The 20,616-nt window shown below is 32.3% G+C and overlaps 1 protein-coding gene and 1 pseudogene across 1 annotated transcript; both read left to right on the forward strand.

Annotated features, from left to right (window-relative positions):
* Positions 1 to 3,571: 3,571 nt before the first annotated feature.
* On the forward strand, positions 3,572 to 5,372 carry LOC141713522 (uncharacterized; annotated as a pseudogene).
* Positions 5,373 to 6,694: 1,322 nt separating this feature from the next.
* On the forward strand, positions 6,695 to 15,304 carry LOC141673687 (uncharacterized). Its single transcript, XM_074480433.1, has 11 exons — positions 6,695 to 7,150; positions 8,043 to 8,206; positions 8,697 to 8,924; positions 8,986 to 9,132; positions 9,260 to 9,468; positions 11,486 to 11,620; positions 11,925 to 12,053; positions 13,123 to 13,544; positions 13,877 to 14,090; positions 14,508 to 14,701; positions 14,879 to 15,304. The coding sequence occupies exons 1-11, from the start codon at positions 6,768 to 6,770 to the stop codon at positions 15,078 to 15,080; spliced, it is 2,427 nt and encodes an 808-aa protein (XP_074336534.1). The 5' UTR covers positions 6,695 to 6,767; the 3' UTR covers positions 15,081 to 15,304.
* Positions 15,305 to 20,616: the final 5,312 nt, after the last annotated feature.

A 20,616-nucleotide genomic window follows, 5' to 3' on the forward strand; every position in this document is an offset into this window, starting at 1 on the left:
TTGTAAGGAGGTGATGGTTCAGTTAGATAATCTAATTTCCTTGCTATTACATGAAACAAAAACTTAGTTGATATTTTAAACCCTATATTGGAATAAATAAAATATATGAAGGAAAAGCTTAGGAAACTTAGTCTTAAATTAATCCCTATACTTGGACAAAGTTTTGGTAAATCATATGAACTCAAATGTAGAGTTATCATATATTTCCTGAAATATTAAAGCTGACAATGAAGATGTAACTAGGCATCAGGGAAGATGACTGATACGCATGGCCACCTCTGGAAGTAAACAACATTTTAAGCTTATGTCAGTTCAGATGTCTACATGATCTGTCACATGAAATGATCCATATATTTTCTACTAAATTAATGATTATCCTGTGTAGCTCTCTTTGTGGTCATTGTTCCGTAAAGTATTCCTTTAATATGCCTCCAGATTTTCCTATCAGAATAGTTGCACAAGAAAGAACTGAGGTAGTGCGCTAAACTGCTTGGATTTTATTTCCTAGTGACATGTTCTTAAGGAATACGTTCATCTGCTTCTTGTATTCAATTGCTTCTGATTTTGACTTTTATCTTGCTAGACCCTTCTTATACCGGATGAAGGTATCATCATAGAGGACATTGACATTTATAATGAACATTTGGTCCTTTATCTTAACAGAAGCGGTTTACCCATATTGTGTTCTATCAAATTTCCAACTGATGGAAATTTCAAGGTAAAATATCTACGCATATTAGATGTGTGAAAGATATATATGTCACAATGTATAATAACTGAAAATAATCAGAAAGATTGTATCAGATTTAGAGAACTGCATAATGATAAGCACTTAATAGTGTACTGCATAATGATAAGCACTTAATAGTGTATCGCCCTAAATCATACCGATCATGTACTCATTTAGTTCTGCTTCATGTACCCTTCTTTATTCTTTTATTCAAATTGTTAAACAAAAATATGAAATTTTGAAATCTTTTCATGTTGGCTTATTTATCTTTGAGCTAATTTGTTGTTGGCATGCAGAAAGGAATGAAGATTGATGATCTTAACCCGTGGTATTTCCCTGTGCCATCAATTCTATGCACAATTCGTCCCTGTGGAAATTATGACTTTATAAGCTCCCGATATCGTGCTATCGTCTCATCCCCTATGGTATAATCGGTAACCGGTATAGTTTTCGGAATTATCGCATCACTATTGAAATTTCGAACAAAAAAGTTTGTGACATCTTAAAGAACAAAATTTCACATTATTGAAAAATTAAAGATAATTCACATCATGTATGAAAATGCAATTTCGCAATTAAACTTTTTAAAAGTTACATATGCTTACATGTTACAAAGAGAATGCAATTTCAGTTCAACAAAATCAAACATTTAAGCCCCAAGATCCGGTGTCTTCTTATTTAGAAAAATGTTGATAATTACTAGACCATCTTCCTGACTTTGTAAACCCCGTTCTAAAAGCTAACTATTAGTTTGCTAATTAATATTTTACTCTCCCATAGTCCCACGGGAGTTCACTAAATAATGAATATGTGGTCAAGGACCAAAAGTAGTGTTTTCAGTTCAAGACGCATAGGTCTCAATATTTATCTATATATTTCTCCATATTTATTAATCAAAATGAGTGATACTCTTTAGTGTTGTAGTTCTCTACTTACGAAAGATCAAGCTATGCCCCTAATGTTTTATACCAAAACTCATCTCATTAGAAACCCAAAAAAGCCAAACTTAAGTAGTGTTTCCATCATACCCAGTCCCACTTTGTCTAGTGCAGATGTCCGATGTGATTGTCGATTATGACATATTGAGCCGTACTTTCTCCATAGTGTTAGGCAACATAATAAATATTTAATCAGTTACAAATCTGAATAATTAATTTGTGCATCAGTTACAGATTTGAAAGGGAGGATTTGGTGAGAATAATATATTTTAGCTTTAATTTAGGGATTATGAGTTGATGTTAGGATTATAAATAAGGAAGCCAACTGTATGTTGGAGGTATCAAGGAATCAAGGAATAAGGTTAAAGGGTATTAGTGTGGAGAGTGGTGATCTCTCGAATATCACCTAGTTGTGTGTGTGTGTCTATTTATCAATAAAAGAATCCGTTTATGTTCAATATCTCCTGGCAGCCTATATATATAATATAAATAAAGAGCACACCTGGAAAGGTCCTAACAGTGGTATCAGAGCACTTCCGTTCTTAGGGCAATGGCAGGCGCAAAATGAGTCGAGAATCGGGTCGACGAAATTGAGGAGAAGCTGGAAGCAAATGCAAGCTGATATTAGGGAATTGAGATCAGATTTTCAGCGGATAGACATGGAAAAACTTCACTCTGGTATAGACAAAATACCAGATCTCGAAGAAAGTATTCTTGCTTTGGTTAAAAATTGGACATCATCACCAAACGGCCAGATGAAGAGACTCCAGCAGCCTCTGGCAGTGGCAAAGACAAAGAACCACTGACTCAAACGCCTGATGGATTGCCACCATCAATAACATCCATGAATTTAATTCCCGACAACTTGAATTGCCCGTGTTTGAAGGTGTGAACCCTGAAGGCTGGCTATTTCGCGCGGAACGTTATTTCGAACTCAATAATCTCTCACCAACAGAAAAGATCAGGTCAGCTGTAATATGTTTGGAAGGTGAAGCTTTATCTTGGTACTACTATGAGGACAACCGACGACCTTTCTGCAGTTGGGAAGATTTTAGAAAACAATTGATCGAACGTTTTCAATCCACGCAAGAGGGTGCTCTTCAAGACCAATTATTCTCTCTGCAACAAATTACCACAGTACGAGAATATCGTCATCAATTTGAGGTATTATCTGCCTCTCTAAGTGATTTATCTGAATCAACTTTGGAAATCGTATTTAGAAAAGGACTTCAACCTGATATACGTGCTGAGTTGAGACTAATGGACCCCATGGGGCTTCCCAAGATGATGCGCATGGCACAACAAATTGAGGATAAAAACATGGTCATACAACTTTATCAAAGTGGCAACAGTTTTTCAAAGGAACAGGCCATCCCATCGGGAACTATTTTTTCAAGAAATATAGCTCGACAACTCTCGGCAGTGTCCTTTACCTCTCCAATTCAGCCCTATGCGAAGACAACAGGTACTCCCAAATTTCGGCGTTTGTCAGAAGCCGAAATGCAGGAAAAAAGAGAAAAGGGTATGTGCTTTCGTTGTGATGAAAAGTATGGGCCAGGACACCGCTGCAAGAAGAAGGAATTACAAGTCCTACAGATGCATGGAGATGAGCTTGAAGTGAACGAGTCCAATGAGAATTATGAGGAGAACATTACTTGAGGTCACTATGGAGGACTTTCCTCGTTTGAACCTTGAGGACAAGGTTTGAGTTTGGGCGGCGGGTAATGTTAGGCAACATAATAAATATTTAATCAGTTACAAATCTGAATAATTAGTTTGTGCATCAGTTACAGATTTGAAAGGGAGGATTTAGTGGAAATAATATATTTTAGCTTTAATTTAGGGATTATGAGTTGATGTTATGATTATAAATAAGGAAGCCAACTGTATGTTGGAGGTATCAATGAATCAAGGAATAAGGCTAAAGGGTATTAGTGTGGAGAGTGGTGATCTCTCGAATATCACGTAGTTGTGTGTGTGTCTTTTTATCAATAAAAGAATCCGTTTATGTTCAATATCTCCTCGCAGCCTATATATATATAATATAAATAAAGAGCAGGCCTGGAAAGGTCCTAACACATAGTTGATCATGATGCATGCTCAACTATTTTTGAACTTGTTAACACCAGAACTGAAAAGGGCGAAGATGCCATATATAATGAAGAGCAGAAATGGAGTGACTTTTCTGATGCATATTGTTGTGAACAAAATGAAGTTGTGTCTTATGATGGTACCAAAATCCCTTTAACCATCTTGTACTCTCGTAAAGCACATTGTAAGGCACAGTCTCCTGGACTTCTACAAGGCTATGGATCATACGGATTTGTGCTTAATAAAAGCTGGAGATCAGAGCGACTAAGCTTACTTGATCGTGGCTGGGTATTTGCATTTGCTGATGTAAGGTACATATCAAATTTGTTAATATCAGGGTTACAAACATATTGAACATTTTAGGGATGTTAAAGGGGGCATTGTTTAATCAATGTTGCTATTTTTCTCAATTAATTGCTCCATAACCCTTTACTGCAGTCTCTTTCCAATTTTTGTAACTGGCTATATAGAAAGCTATTTACTGATTCGTTCACATTGAGGTCATGATTCTTGAAAATTTGGTCATCAGCTTTGGTTTGACTTGTTTAAACTGCACAAAGGTGGTGGGAGTGTTACTGATCCTTCATGGCATGAATCTGGGAGGGGTTTGAACAAATCAAACTCTATAGCTGATTTTGTGTCATGTGCTGAGTACCTAATTAGTGAAGGTTATATTCACAAGTATCAGCTTGGTGCAATAGGAGGTAGTGCTGGAGGTTTTCTTGTTGCTGCAGCTGCTAGTAGGCATCCAGAACTCTTTCGAGCTATCATTTTGAAGGTATTTTCACTGCAAACTTCAGCCGAAACTACTACATTTTATCTTTACTCGGTTGATCCACAAATTAGTTCATATGGAATTTCCCTGGGAATCTATATGTGTGGTCTATTACTTAAGTAACATTAAAAAACAATGAGGGTAATATTCATGAAGTTATCATGCAACTTGTCTATGTAATGTGAATAAAGATGTTAGTTGACTCATTTTGTGTAATTTACACCTGCCCCAGGTTCCTTTTCTCGATGTTTGCAACACTTTATTGGATTCACTAGCACTCACAAATAATCAAGATAATTCTCGGTTACTAAATCTTGTAGAATTTGGGAACCTTCGCATAGAGTCTCAGTTCTTATCAATTTTCAACTACTCTCCTTACGACAATGTGCCAACTGGAGTTTGTTGTCCTGCTATGCTTGTGACAGCGTCTTTTAAAGATGAAAGGCAACTTCAAAGGCCTATTTCATATCATCCATCCTGCACTCAAAAACACCTGCCAGGAAATTATGTCACTTGTATACTCAGCAACATACTTTTTTTGATCAATCTCAGAGTTAGAGTCTGAAATCCTGCAAAATGGGTGGCTAAAGTAAGAGAAATTACATGTTCAGAATGTTCTAAAGCAGTGATTCTAAAGACAAATATGACGAGTGGGCATCAAGGTGAACCTTGGGCTTTTTGTTGGCTTAAGGAAACTTCATATGAATATGCTTTTCTGGTGAAAGCTATGGGCCTGATGGACAAGGAGGATTGAAGATACACATAGTTTACACATATATATACACCTGCGAAACTAGGATTCTCAAAGCTATGTTAGTTTTGCTTCATCCTAGTTCATAGTGAAAACTATTGACCAAAGTTGAGTAGTTATGGCATCCTGATGTCCTTCATTAGTAGTCATGACCTATAAAAAGCCATTCAATGTATTTGAATATGTTAATGAATAATCTCTCTCTTCCTCCTAACATCTCTTTCTCTCAACGGTTTTTCTAGTTAGGCTGTTGTCAGATTTATATATTATCGTGTTATGACAAGGCCGAGAATTAATAATTGAAGTGTTTATCGAAAGAAAATTAGACTGCAGCAGCAAAAAGGGCCAAGCCCTGAAACTTTTCAACTACAAGGGGCCTATCAAGTGACTGCTGGCGTAATTATTTTAATTATTTATACGTGATGAAGAGGGTGAAGGACAAATTTAGCCTATTTTTACACAAAATTGACAAAAATAACAATTTCTGAAAAGTTGGCCAATTTTGGCCGATGGGATACCCAACTGTCAGTGGAGTATCCACTTTATATAAGATACCCAACTGACAGTGGAGTATCCCATATATGAAATACCCAACTACCAGTGCAGTATCCTATACAAATTGGGATACCCAACTGACAGTGGAGTATTCAATCGGCCAAAATTGGCCACTTTTTTCAGAATGACTATTTTTGTTAAAAATTTTCAAAAAATAGCTATTTTTGTCATTTTTCTGATGAAGATGGCCTTCCTGGGCTCTGGGCAAGACTAGATAATAAAAAACACAATTTAGAAATGACTATAACTACCGGTTTATTTATTAAGAGATTTTTCCAACTAAAAATATATATAGAAAAGATAAAAATAAGATAACTCATTGTGCTAACTAAATAAAGAAATCATTTTGTATTACTATTTATCCATTCTTGCATTATTTTAAAATTTTCTACTTTTATCGATTAATTTCCGACTAATCTTTTATAAGCGGTGTAATCAGTCTGATTTTTCAAATTTAATTGATCAGTATGAATTATTCTTGATGCGTACATTATAAACAAATTATTAGCTATAAAATAAAATTTTCAATTTATAATTTTTAGTTATTAGATATATAATATGTTAAATATATATTAATTTATAAATATCTAATAAAAGAGGAATATTACATTAAATTTAATTAAAATATTAAAACATAATCACAATTTCATGTGATTAATCCTTGATTTAACAATTAATCCTAAATCGATATATCGGCCAATTAGTTTCGATTACCGATTTTTATAATATTAATATAGTAAATGGCTAAGGAATAATTGAGCAATTTTGTTAAATAGATAAATAAATAACAAAATTTTAGAAATAAAATTATAATAATCATAAATTTAACTTCTTGAAACAATAGTATAAACTAACACACTTCAAATATTATCACCACCACAGTATTTCCCCCTTTTCACCACCACTAAACCCTCAACCCCCACCACCATGATTTCTCCGGCCACCCTTTACACCGCCGGAAAAACCCTCAAAAAGACCAAATTACCCTCCATTTTTCTTCTATTTCCCATCATACCCTCTTCTCCATTCTCTTCCTCCTGCAAAACCCACCAAAATGTTCATCAAACACCTCCTCCTGTGGCTAAAAAAGTGAGCTTTGAAGTCTCAGCTCATGGGGTGACGTGGAAAGATTCTTACCATTGGATGAAACAAACTGATGATCCTGATTTTATCAAGTATCTTCATCAAGAAAATTCATATGCAGATGGTTTTATGGATGATACAAAGACTTTGCAACAATCTTTTTATTCTGAAATGACTGCTAGAATTGCCTCCAAGATTTCTACTCCTCCTGAAAGATGGGGACCTTGGTATGATTCTTTTTCGATAATCTCGATAAATGAATAATCTTGATCTATCCCGGATAAATTAATAATCTCGATAAATGAGTAGAATTTTTTGTTTCCGAACGCATCTATTTATGTAATATTTAACAATTAAAACCAAACCAAATATGCCCAATGTAGTCCTTTTGATGTGAAAGATATGATCTTTTGCTTATATGTATTCATTTGTTGCTATTATTATACTGCTCTATGTGCAAGAATGTGTAAAGATATGATTTTTTTGTATGGGTTAGGATTATATAATAATTTTAGTGTTTTCATGATAATTTACGGTTTAATCTTGGAGCATTTGCAGATAGGTGTAAGTACACTTAAAATATAGATATGTGTTCAAGTTTGTTGCTTTTATTATGCTAATATATTTGTAAAAATGTGTAAAGATGTAATCTTTAAATATAAGAGAAAGGATTTAAGATGCCTTTTTGTGTTTTTGTTATAATCTATTGTTAAAATGTGTAGAGCTTTCAGTAGGCCTAAGCAGACTTGAATTGTGTGTATTCACATTTGTTTTTTTTTGTTATGCTTATATGTGTATGCAAGGAAGTCTGAAGATGTAATCTTGAGCTTAGGTGGGTAAGTATTGAAGGTTCTTTTTAACGTTTTACTTTTACAAAAATGTATGGTTAATCAGGTGGAATTTGTGATTAGGTATAAGCACGCTGGAATTAATCTTCGTTTTATTTTTCTGGGATGATGTATTTGCTTTTTTTTAGATCATGTTTTTTAATGTGCTGAAATAGTAGATTTCATGTAATATGAGTTTTGTCTGTATTGAGAATTTATTAGCAATGTATTCAATATGATTTTTTTAGTATTGAGATTGTTGCTTATCTTAAACTAATTATGTTTTGAACAGGTCTTACTACCAATATATTCCGGAGGGTAAGGAATACCCAGTTCTGTGTAGGAAATTAGCAACCGAGAAGAATAGTTGGATTCAAACTGTACTTAATTATGTGACAGGAGAATCGTGTAAGGTGCAAATTTTGTTAGACTGGAATGAAATTGCAGAACAATATGGTGGGTTCATTTTTACACTTTCTTTTTCTCTTTAGTAAGTGATGGGAGTAATGATACTTGAGAGTTTCTGCGGATCATATATATAATATGTTTTATCATTATCATTTTGTTCTTTTTCGTTTCATGTGATTTTTTGTTTACTTTTAAAAAAACAAAATTCAAGAAGTATATGTTTGTCTAAAAGAGCAAAACTTCAGTGCTGAAGTCTCTGAATATACATCTATAATGAATAAATCTATCCGTGGATGCACCTAAAGTTATGTATGTATCTTGCACACTGTAAGAATCAACTTTCGGTATCAACAGGCTTGTACGTTAAAGGTTACCTGGTTTTGGCTTTTCGCCTTGTGTGTTCAACTATTAAAAGTTATCTATAAGTTTTCATATATGTGCTTACGTGTTCATGTTTGGCCATTTGCAGACAAATAGTTTCCTAATGTACTTGGGTTATTATAATTTGGAATTTAGTATTAATTGTATTCCTTTCCAGGGTATGTTCATGTGGGTACATGTCGAGTGTCACCCGACCATAATTATCTTGCGTTTACACTTGATAAAACTGGAGCTGAAAGGTTCATTCTTCAAGTTAAGAACCTAAGCAATGGTGCTATTGAGAACTTGAGAGTTGATGAAGTAGTTAGCTTGGCATGGGCTCAAGATAGTTGCACGTTATACTATACTGTATCTGATGAAAACCAACGGCCTCACAGGAAAATATCTACATTACCTTTCTATGTCTTTCATATAAGAGCTAATCGATCTAACTAATTTTTGGTTTAGCAGGGTGCAATACTGTAAATTGGGACAAAATCCTATCAAAAAATTTACAACGTATACGGAAACGGATTCCAGCTTCTGTGTGGACATTACTAGTACCAAAGATGGAAAGTTTATAACTGTGAATTCTAACTCAAGGACTTCATCAGAGGAAAGAATTTATCTATTTCACATGTCTTTATTAGATCCTCTCCCTGTTTCCTGTCCTTTTAAATGTGCACGATTTTTTATTATTATTTTGAAGTGGTTTTACTAAAATATATGTGGTTTCACTTCAGGTTTATGTCATAGATGCAATCAACCCTCAAGGCTACCTGCATAGAGTACACAGGCGCATCCCCGGTGTACAATACTTTTTGGAACATCATTATGGATTTTTCTATGCTCTTACAAATCAGCTTCCGCGTGGAAATAATTTATTGGCTACCGGAAATTATTACTTGATTAGATGCCGAGTGGAGGATGTACGGGAAGCTAAATGGGAGGTAAAATTTATTATAATGTGGTTACACATGTTTAGAATTTCAAGTTGACATTTTTAAGCTTGTTATTACAAATATTCTCCATTAAACTTTGTGATTAATGGTATTTCTTTTGTTCTGTACTAATGCATTTTCCGTAACCAAGTATATATGTCCTGGAAACACGGTTGTTTGCAGTCCTTATAAATTCCTTTTTTCCCTCTTAATTTGATTGACACGATGAAATTTCAGAAGTTGTGGACCTCGAATAAAGTTGGTAATAACTGCAATGATCGTGTAGCTTGTTCGTTTTTCCTTGAGCTACTTGAGCTGGTTTCCTTAATTGCATCCAATATATATATTCTAGCCATTTAGATGGCGGTGATGACTAAACATAGATCATTTGAACCCAAAACTTTGCTATTTCATGAAACAATAAATCACTTGTTATACAAAACCCACTAATGGGGAAGATGTACAGGTACTGAGGAATGACCTCATGTATGTAATCTCAGTTCCCATGTTTGTATATTGTTTCAAAAAGTTATACAACTTTGAAAAGTCATAATACATTACCTGACATATTAAAACAGATGACAAAGTTCCAAGTGGGTTTTGAACCACTTTTTAGGATGAGTTTAGTTTAGATGTTTATTTACTCAGTCACGACTCACGTGGCGTGATCCCTAGTTTCAACAAAATTAACAATTGTAGTGCAAATCTCCTTGTGGTCGCTTTAGGTTTCCTTTTGTAGTAATATACCTCAGTAATCTCCTTTTTTTTCCAGCACAACTGCACAAGGAACTAAGCTGCACTTGGATTATATATATGTACCATACTTGTGCACATATGTAGATTATAGTCTACTTATTTAGAAACGCTGTATTTTCTGAAAATGTGTTGAATCTATAATGGACTTCATTATAAAGTTTCCATAAATTATCACTAGTTATTATATTGTCTCATGCATTGTTCCATATAAATTTAAGTTTTTACTGTTTCTAACTTATGTGACAATTAATATGCAAAAAGGAAGCTGTTTGATATCTATTATTTTTTAGTATTTTTGTTCTATTAGTTTTTTATCTTGTATTATAAACAAGATAATATGTAAGTTTATTACTATACAAAATTCTAACATAGTTGATTTAATCTTTTGTATCTAAATTCAAGATAATTTTAAACATCATAAAATTCCATCACTATATATTAATAAAATTTAAGTATATTTGATGGGTCAATGTTTAAAATTTATGAAGATTTAAAGTTAAAAATATACATATTTAAGTCTTTTTCACGGATTTTAATACTAAAATTTTGATTATTCCGGATTTTGGGGTGGCGGCCGCTATCGCCTACCACCCTTTCCTCCGTCCCTGGTATTTCCGTCACAACCTGGATTACTTATCATGGTAGTTGAGCCAGGTTTGCTTTGCAATGACGACACTCAGGTTGTTGCGGGTTGGCAACAAGTCCAGGTTGTTGATGGCAACCGTCACTTTTGTTAGTTTCTGCACTGCCTACCATCTTTCATGATGGTAGCTTTACATTATTCTAAAATACCATAGAGTGCCCTCTAAATGTAGTCTTCTTTATGTGTCTGCACCTGTTAAAAAACTGTTCAAACATTAAAATTCTAAATATTATTTCTCAGTTTTTTAATTTTTGCATGTTAATTATCTTAAAATATTCTTTAGTCTAATTATTATATTGTGAACTACTGTTTCAATTTTCTTCTAGACATTTTTAGGTAATAAAAGTGTTTAACAGGATGTCACAAGGACATTTCAGTTATTTAGTGTTATACTATTAATCATTTATTATGCTGATAACTTTTTCTAAAATCACCTTGAAGATCAAGCAGTCTTTTGTTACATGAAAATCTAGGTTAGGTTGGAATAAGGTTTTATCCTAGAAGGGCTTTGGCATTTAGTGGGATTGGCCAAATGGGTTTAGATATTATATATACATGTGATCACCTTCGAGGAATATTTTTGTTTGTTTGTTGTATTCAATTGCTTCTGCGTTTTCTTATTGCTAGACTATCATTGTACCAAGTGAAGATATCAGCATACACGACATGGACATTTTTAATGAACACCTGGTTCTTTTCCTTAACAGAAATGGTCTCTCCCAAATATGTTCCATCAAATTACCCATTGATGATTGCTTCAAGGTATACTCTCCACTTTCTTCATATATGTGCATATATGCATATTTTATTATTTTCAACTCATAGTGGATTTTGCTTTAATGTATATGAATATATTATTGCTTGGAAAAATAGAAATATATTCTTGAAAGAATTCTAAAGAGAACTGCATACTGGCAGGCAGCTAAATGGAGTAGCACTCCTAATGACATTGTCTGTTGTGTTCACTACTTTTTTTTTCCTTTAATATTGTAAGCACAATATAGAATTTATATCTTTTTTTATATTTGTTTTGTGTAATTAAAGCTGATCTGCTGTTGATATGTAGAAAGAAATGAAGATTGATAATCTTAATCCATGGTATTTCCCTCTGCCATCAAACCTATGTGAAATTGTTCCTGGTTCAAATCATGACTTTAAGAGCTCTCAGTACCGTGCAATTGTCTCATCTCCAGTGGTATGACCTCTAAACGATATAGACTCCTCTTTCCAGTACCCTCTTATGTCTCCATTTATTGAGTAAAGTGCATTTTGTGTACTTGCACTTCCTCTGACATACCACTTGCAATACTACACTTTCGAAACTACTATTTGCAAATTGCAACTCTAGAGTTCACATTTGGTTACATTTGTGCACCTGTCGCCTATCTCAGCTTACCTTTTTAAGGAATTTTTATCCAATTCTTATTTCATAACTATATTTCTGAGCTGGAGCAAAGCATATACCTAATACATATATACTCCTTAAAACGTGAATTGGACAAAAAGTTAAAGAAATTAGCTGAAGTGGACAAAATGTGAACTTCGATATTTCCAGCTGTAGTTTCATAAGTGTTGTATTGCAAGTGGTATGGCGACTAAAATGCAGGTGCACATAATTCACTTTACTCCCATTTATTTAATTGGTTTACTTTATCAGTATACTTCTTCCTGAATAAAGTTTAACTTGTGTTATGCATTTTTTTGTCCTTCAAACAACAGGGTTTATACAATTCTAAAAAATTAGATGATAATAATATTATACATGAGTAAAAGACTTCACGAAATTTAAATTATGTATGAATATGTGATTTCACAAATGTACTTTATAAAATTTTGAATAATACTTCTAAGGAAAATATGCTGTAATAGTTCAATAGAACTAAAAACTTTCAATCCTCAAGAGCTAATGCCTTGTTAGTTGGAAAAGAACGTTGGTAACTACTGAACGACCCTCCTGACTTTTTGGACAGCCCTTGCTGAAATTTAACTAGTCGCTCCGCTCATTATCAATAATCTTCATGGAAGTCTTACGAACTATGTGGTCAGAGACCAAAGTAATCTCTGCAGTCCAAGGCCCCGAATTACAACAGAAATTGCTTGTTTGTCCATATTGACATCTTATATCATTAGTTCTAAGGTGCTCTTTAAAATTGAAGTTAATTTGTCTTAGAAACCTAAAAATAGCAATGAATCTGAGAAATTGAGTTAGTGATTATTTTGTAGACCTTTCTTCCTCATACTTTGTCCTATTTTCTTTAGTACAGATACCTGATGTAATTGTTGATTACGACATGTCGAGACATTCTTTCTCCATAGTGCATCAAGATGAGGTTCTTGACAATAATACTAGTTCTAAGAGTGAATCGTGCTCAATTACTTGCAAAAGAGACGGCTTCGAATTTCCCAACACCCAAAGTGAAGGGAGCGAAGATGTTATATGTAATGAAGGGCAGAAATGGAGTAATTTATCTGATGCATATGGTTGTGAAATAAAGGAAGTTGTTTCACATGATGGTACCAAAATTCCTCTGACCATCTTGTACTCTCATAGAGCACATCACAAGGAACAGTCTCCTGGCCTTCTACAGGCCTACGGAGCATACGGGCAAGTGCTTGATAAAAGCTGGAGCGCAGACCGATTAAGCTTACTTGATCGGGGCTGGGTGGTTGCATTTGCTGATGTAAGGTAATACTAAGGTTTGTTGATATTGTGACATAACAGCATGTTTGGTCAATATTGTTGCTTATTCTTAAACCATTTTCATTTGGACCATAATTGATTGGAATTAAAGGAAATTGTTACAACTTATAGCTACACCAAGTACTTCTAAAGTCTGTCACCTTCCAAATTTAAATTGAGCTAGTTCAGTTCTGATGTTCATGGTCAATGATAATTCACTACAATCTCACTTTAATTTAAAGCTGGCTATATATAAAGCTATACATGACTGATTGTTGGCTGCAGTACTTACAAACGTCATGATGATCAAATTGGAATGATTTGTTTGAACTGCGCAGAGGTGGTGGTGGTGATCCTTCATGGCATAAATCTGGGAGTGGTTTGTACAAATCAAACTCTATAGCTGATTTTGAGTCATGTGCTGAGTACCTAATTAGAGAAGGTTATGTTCACAAGTATCAGCTTGGTGCTTTTGGAGGTAGCGCGGGAGGTCTTCTTGTTGGTGCAGCTGTTAATAGGCATCCACAACTCTTTCGAGCTGTCATCTTGAAGGTAAACCTCCCTGCAAACTTTAGTTGAACCCGTATGGTGTCTTTACTTGGTCGAGTCCTGAATCAGTTCATAAAGCACTTTTTCCCCTTGGAATCTATATAAGTGGTCTTTTACTTATTAGCTCAATAAAAAAGATGTCGATGAAGTTATCATGCAAAATAGTCTACATAAGATGGTGTTCGTGGATGTCGAAAAAATGTCAGAGGACTCTTGTTGTGCAACATCATCATATAAGAGGACTGATTTACCAGGAAATTTTCTTCTTCTAATAAAAAGATGTCGATGAAGTTATCATGCAATTTCTTGTCAATGTAAGATGATATTAGCAAATGTCAAAAAAGATGTGTTAGGACTCATGTTATGCAACTGAGCATCAAATTTAGTTGTAGACTAATGCAACCTTTATGCTTACCCCAGGTTCCGTTTCTTGATATATGCAACACATTAATGGATCCTAGTTTGCCTCTCACAATGTTGGACTACGAAGAATTTGGAAACCCTCAGATAGAGTCCCAATTCCAATCAATTTTCAGCTACTCTCCCTATGACAATATACCAACTGGAGTTTGCTGTCCTGCAATGCTTGTGACAGCATCTTTCAATGACTCAAGGTAACTTCGAATGAAAATTTTACATAATTCATCTTCCTTACTCTGTATGTATGCACCGCCTATATCTGCATTTGACTGGCACGCACAAACATCTGCTGAAAAGTTTTCGGGTATATACTTTATCTGGTGCATTCCCATGCTCTTCGTAATAGTAACTTAAACTTTGCTTAATCTTAGAGTGGGAGTCTGGGAACCTGCAAAATGGGTGGCTAAAGTTAGAGAAAATGCATGTTCAGATTGTTCTCGAGCAGTAATTTTGAAGACAAATATGAAGGGTGGTCATTTTGGTGAAGGTGGGCTGTACAGTCAATGCGAGGAATCTGCATACGAGTATGCTTTTCTGGTGAAAGCTATGGGCTTCATGGACAAGGATTGTTAATAAATGTAAGTCTGCATTAATAATTTTTATTCTCAGACCTCGGAAGGCATTTTGTTACATTAGTGTTGTCTTATCCTAGTTGAAACTACTATCCAAGGTAATTGTAACTCATGCTATTGTTGTACACTCGATCTATCCTTAATTAGTAGTCGTAGAAGCTCAAAAAGATTATTTTGGTGCTCATACATATTTGAGGAATGATATACCAAGGGAATTCTATACTAGATGGTTCAAGATCGCAAACATTCTATATACAATTTCCAGTGTTTGGATAGTACTTGAGTCCCATTTACCCTATACTTATTTATGATATACCCTACTTATTTATAATGTAAGCTATGCTGACTAGTTTTTTTCGGAGTAAAAGTATTTGCCAGAAGAAACTACTTAAAATTTTATTCGGTTCGACAACTGTTTAGAGGAGATGTATTTTGATGTTTCACAGTTTAACAATCTGCTCTTCATAACATGATATAGCTCTTGCTCCACGTGAGAAAGGAAAAGCATGGATAGAAGTTTGAAAGTACAGTAGATCTGAGGATTAGTTTAAATAGCATGACATTGATAATCTGTCAATGTATGTAAAAGTTTGAAACTAAGCTGGGAATGCATGTGAAAATCGAACATTTCATGAACAAAGTGGAATACAATTCATATTCACATGTTGATTAGCTAGCTAGCATCTTGACCAATTAAATTGTTGGGAGAATTCCGGAGAAAAAAAAATGTTTGGAGAATTTGAAGAATCTGATGCTATAAGCCTATAACACCGCTAGGGATTGTAAATTAATTCGATCCGACGGATATTCAACCCGAAACCCGAAATTTTGGATATACATAACCTGTTTTAGATTTGGATTTCAACGATACCGAATCGATACCCGATTCGAAATCCGAAATATAATCCAAAACCGATCCAAACCCGAAATCCAATTAAAACCATAGACATAAATAATATATTACTAACTTAAAACATGTGCGATGCACGGATCGCATAGATTTTTTTTAATATTTAATATTTTTTTAAAAAAAATTGAATTCAGTTTTTAATTTTGTTCATTTAAAAGTTTAAATTATATGATTTCATAATAATTATATTAGTAGACGTATATGTTCTTAACTTTTTAGAACATTTAAACTTATTAAAGTGATAGCATTGGTAAAGATAAAATGTTATTATAATGAAATTATTATTTTATTGAGAGTAAAAATATAATGTCTTGATTATGTTGGTACTTTAAAAAATATTATTTTAACATGTTGATTACTTAATCGATTAACAGTAATTATATAAAAAATATTTGAAAAAAATAATATTACTGCCTGAACGATATAGTTTTACTGATAATTTTATGTGTATTTTAAAAAATAATAATAATTATGTTTTAGTTAAAATTTAATTTTTAGTTCATACCAATAGAATACGAATTATACTTAATCTAATATTAATTTGATTTATCTCGGATCAGTGGTTTATATTATTTTATTTTAGAATACACCGACCAAAACAAACTAATTATTTTTAGTTTAATTTTATTTTATTTTTTAAGTGTGGATCAATAAGATAATTTTATTTTAGACTGAATAATTAGTATATATATATTTTTTTTTTTGGTCGAATTGTATTTTTATTTTAGTTTTATGTTAGTCTAAATCAATCGTATAATGTATCTTTTTATCCAAGTTCATTTGTATATTTTTTTAGGAGGACTTATAGTATTATTATTTTATCTTAGCTCGATTCACTTTACATATCAACTAAATCTTAATAATTATATTTAGTTTGCTTATTAATTTAGCTCGAAATAACAAATTAGAATAATATAGAAATCGATATGAATTAAAATATAAATTGGTAGAAAAAGTTGAATTTAATATAAATTATAATGATATAGAGTTCGATATAAAATAGAATTGAAATTGGTAAAATAACAGAGGAAGTTGACTTCAACATCAATTAGAATTAGAATTGATGGACCTAATAATTAGAATTAGAATATTTAAGTAAGGGTAATTAAGTAATTTTAGCAAGTATCGACCGACCGATTACCAAACTTTTAATATTTCGTCTATTATATTATAGTATAGATATATTATATTTTAGATCTAAACATGTTTTCTCATGTTTTTATTGTGTTATTCGAGTAATAGTAGATTAATGTCAAGTTTGTCACACTTATTTAATGAATTTTAAATCTTTATTTCAATATCAACCTTTTATTATTTAAGATGTACTTTTCAAATACTTACAAAAAAAATCATATGTGATGAAATATTAAATATTATGTCTTTTAATGTGTTTGACAATTTTTTTTATCGTAGGTAATCTGCAGCCGCTACCTTTGAGTGTGTGCACTAGCTAACGCAATACCCTGCAAACCATGTAAATCAAGGTAAACCTGAGCATGCAAACCACGTGAATTAAGATAAAGCGCCGCATTTAAGCACCAAGGAAGAAGGAGACATAATTAATTAATTAATGTATTTTAGTTTTAGCTAATGTTTAAATGTAATTAATGATATTTACATGTATAAATAATTTAAAATTTAATTATATTATTTCTAATTTTGGATACCCGAAAAATATCCGATCCAATACAAAATCCGACAAATTTGAATTTGAATAATCCAAAAATTTTTGGATTTAAATTTAAATTTTACAATATCCGATCCGAATCCGTCCATCCGTTGTCATCCTTCCCCCTAATGACCTTGGTTTGGTTGGCTAATGTCAAGTGTTTGCTTTAATTTATGGCTGTCCTATTTTAATACTCCATTTTGTTTCTTAATCATACTTCTAATTAATTTGAAAGAAAGACAAGAAAATGGCATGCATGATTATATCGATCATGAGCTTGTTACAGATATTTAAAGTACATATGAGCTTGTTACAGATAATTAAAGTACATATGATAATTAATGCATCGATTCCATTCAGAACTGCATTTCATTTCATCCAAAATTTGAACACGTCTTATTTTTCAAGATGAGTTGAATTTTTAACACATAACTCTTTGCCAGATAGAAAAATACTATTAATTAGGTGTAAATTTAAAAAGATATTTTTACAAAATTATGGTTATTTTTTAATAAGGGGAATATAGTAATGATACTCAGTCGTACAATTTTTTTTAATTATTGTTGGTACTATATTTTGATAAGCACGGTATAAAAGTAATATTATAAAAATCGGTAATCAGAAAAAAGTGATCAAGTTAAAAAATTTAGGATTAATCGAAAAATTGAAGATTAATCGGAAATAAACCGGATCCATTTTAATATTTTAAATTATTTTAATATAGTATTCTTATTTTACTAAAAATTTATAAGTTAATATATATTGATCATGTCATATAATTTATAGTTATTTAAAATAACTAAAATTCTATTTATAAACAGTAATATATATGTAATATCCTGATCAATAAAAATACATAAAAATTAGTTGAATTTTAAAAATCAGTTCAATCATGTATCTTGCAAAAACTTAATCAAAAATTAATCGATCAACTTAAAAAAATTTAGAATCACATGTAAAAGACACAATAGAGTGCAAATTTAAGCAATTATTTACCTTTACCTTTCGCGTGCAAATTTAAGCAATTATTTACCTATTACTAGTTTATAGTCTGTGTTTTGCACACGGGTATTTTAAAAATTATTTAATAAAATAAATAAATAAATTTATAATTAAAATTGAATAATATAATTCTGAAAGATTAAGTTATCTATATAATAAGTGTATTACATCTACATATTATGCTAAATTTATTTAAGAACTACTTTCGTTACATAAGTTATTTTTATGGTATATATTTTATGATATTATTTCTATAAATACATCTGTCAAAATTTAAAGTTTACGTCAAATTTGTATTAAAAACTTACCATAAATAATACAATTCATATTTATAATTGTATTGTAAGTTTCTATAATTAAAACGGGTCATAATAAATATATGAATCTTTTATAAACCTAATATGAATACCAAACCTAAAAATGGATAGTCCACTGAGTCAAATTAAAGTTAAAAATTATATCCGAGCCAAAATATGAATACCAAACCTTAGAAAATGGTTATCCAGTAATTTATAATATATAGATTCCCCGAGTCCCGTTAAATTTGAAAAAATTAATTATTTCGTCCTTTAACTTTATGCTGTTTTTGGTTAAGGTCCCTGAACTGTAAAATAATATTTTACGATCCTTATACTTTTAAATATTTCTGATATATGTCCATCCGTTAAATTTTGACTAACAGACGTTAGTCGTTGCTGACGTGTCAAATTAATAAAGAAAATTAAAATTAGGCGGATTCTCAGTTATTAATACGTGTGATATTGGCCTCACATGATTTGCACATGATTATTTTCTTATCGTTACTTGCATATATATAATACATACAGACTTATATATAAATTGCATATGAATTGGGGATTAAGGTTCATACATATTATTACATAACAATTGAGAAAACTAATTTGAGATGAAATCGGGTGTTGGTAGCACAAGCAACTCGAGGGCATCTTCAACATCAGAAATCTGCAAATGTGGTTATGAATGTCCGATCGGGACATCTAAAAAACCATATAGTAAAGAAAGAAGGTTTTTTGGGTGTCCATTTTACAAGATGAAAGAGAAATAGTGTGGCTAATTTAAATGGCACGATGATGATCAATGGTCAAATAATGAAGAACTAACATGTAAGATAGTTGTGTTGGAGGCAAGAATTGGTGAGCTCCAAGCATTGAAGAAGATGGATTCTATAGAATTGGAACTGAAACTGAAGTTAAAAGATGCATAAATTAGCCACTTGAAGTGGTCCAGATTTGGATTTTCAGTTGTTTTTCTTGCATTTGTAATGAAGTTGTGTTTGTAAAAGAACCTATGAATGTGAGTTGGTTTTTAATGAGTTAACTTGTAACAAATTATCAAATAAATTAGAAACTCGATGTATATTTAACACTATCATTTGACACTTACAATGAAACTGAAATATCAAGATCTTTACTCCAAAACCATCATAAATAAATATCTAAAAGTACTCATAACCTAGCATCCAACTACTGTCATAAATTGTCATCCAACCATTGTCATAAATTAACATCCAAAAGAAGTAATAACCATTTAGCATACAAGAATTTAAACTCTAAAATCCAGGACTTTTATCACTTCTGATATTCTGATTTCTTCAAGGTTGGCTTGAGCTGTGCTTCATCACTTCTGATTATGATGATCCTGAGTCCCCTCTAACAGGCTGTGAATATACTTTTCTTATTTCCTTAGTTGTTGAGAAGTAAAAGAAACCAGCTTGGTCAGACTTAAAAACACCAACATCTTGTGGGGGCAATGGAGGAGGTGGTGGTAATACTTGAACATTCTGAGCCTTAGGATTGTCTTCCTCTCTTTTTCTTTGATTGCTGGGATTCATTTGTGCCTTCCGCTTTTGGATTCCTTTTTTGATTTGTCACCTTCTTCTTTTTCTGCAAATTCAATAAGCAACAAAAAATATTAGTGAATGAAAGAAAAAAGAGA

This window comes from Apium graveolens, chromosome 1, assembly GCF_009905375.1.
Source record: "Apium graveolens cultivar Ventura chromosome 1, ASM990537v1, whole genome shotgun sequence".
Taxonomy (NCBI): Eukaryota; Viridiplantae; Streptophyta; class Magnoliopsida; order Apiales; family Apiaceae; genus Apium; species Apium graveolens.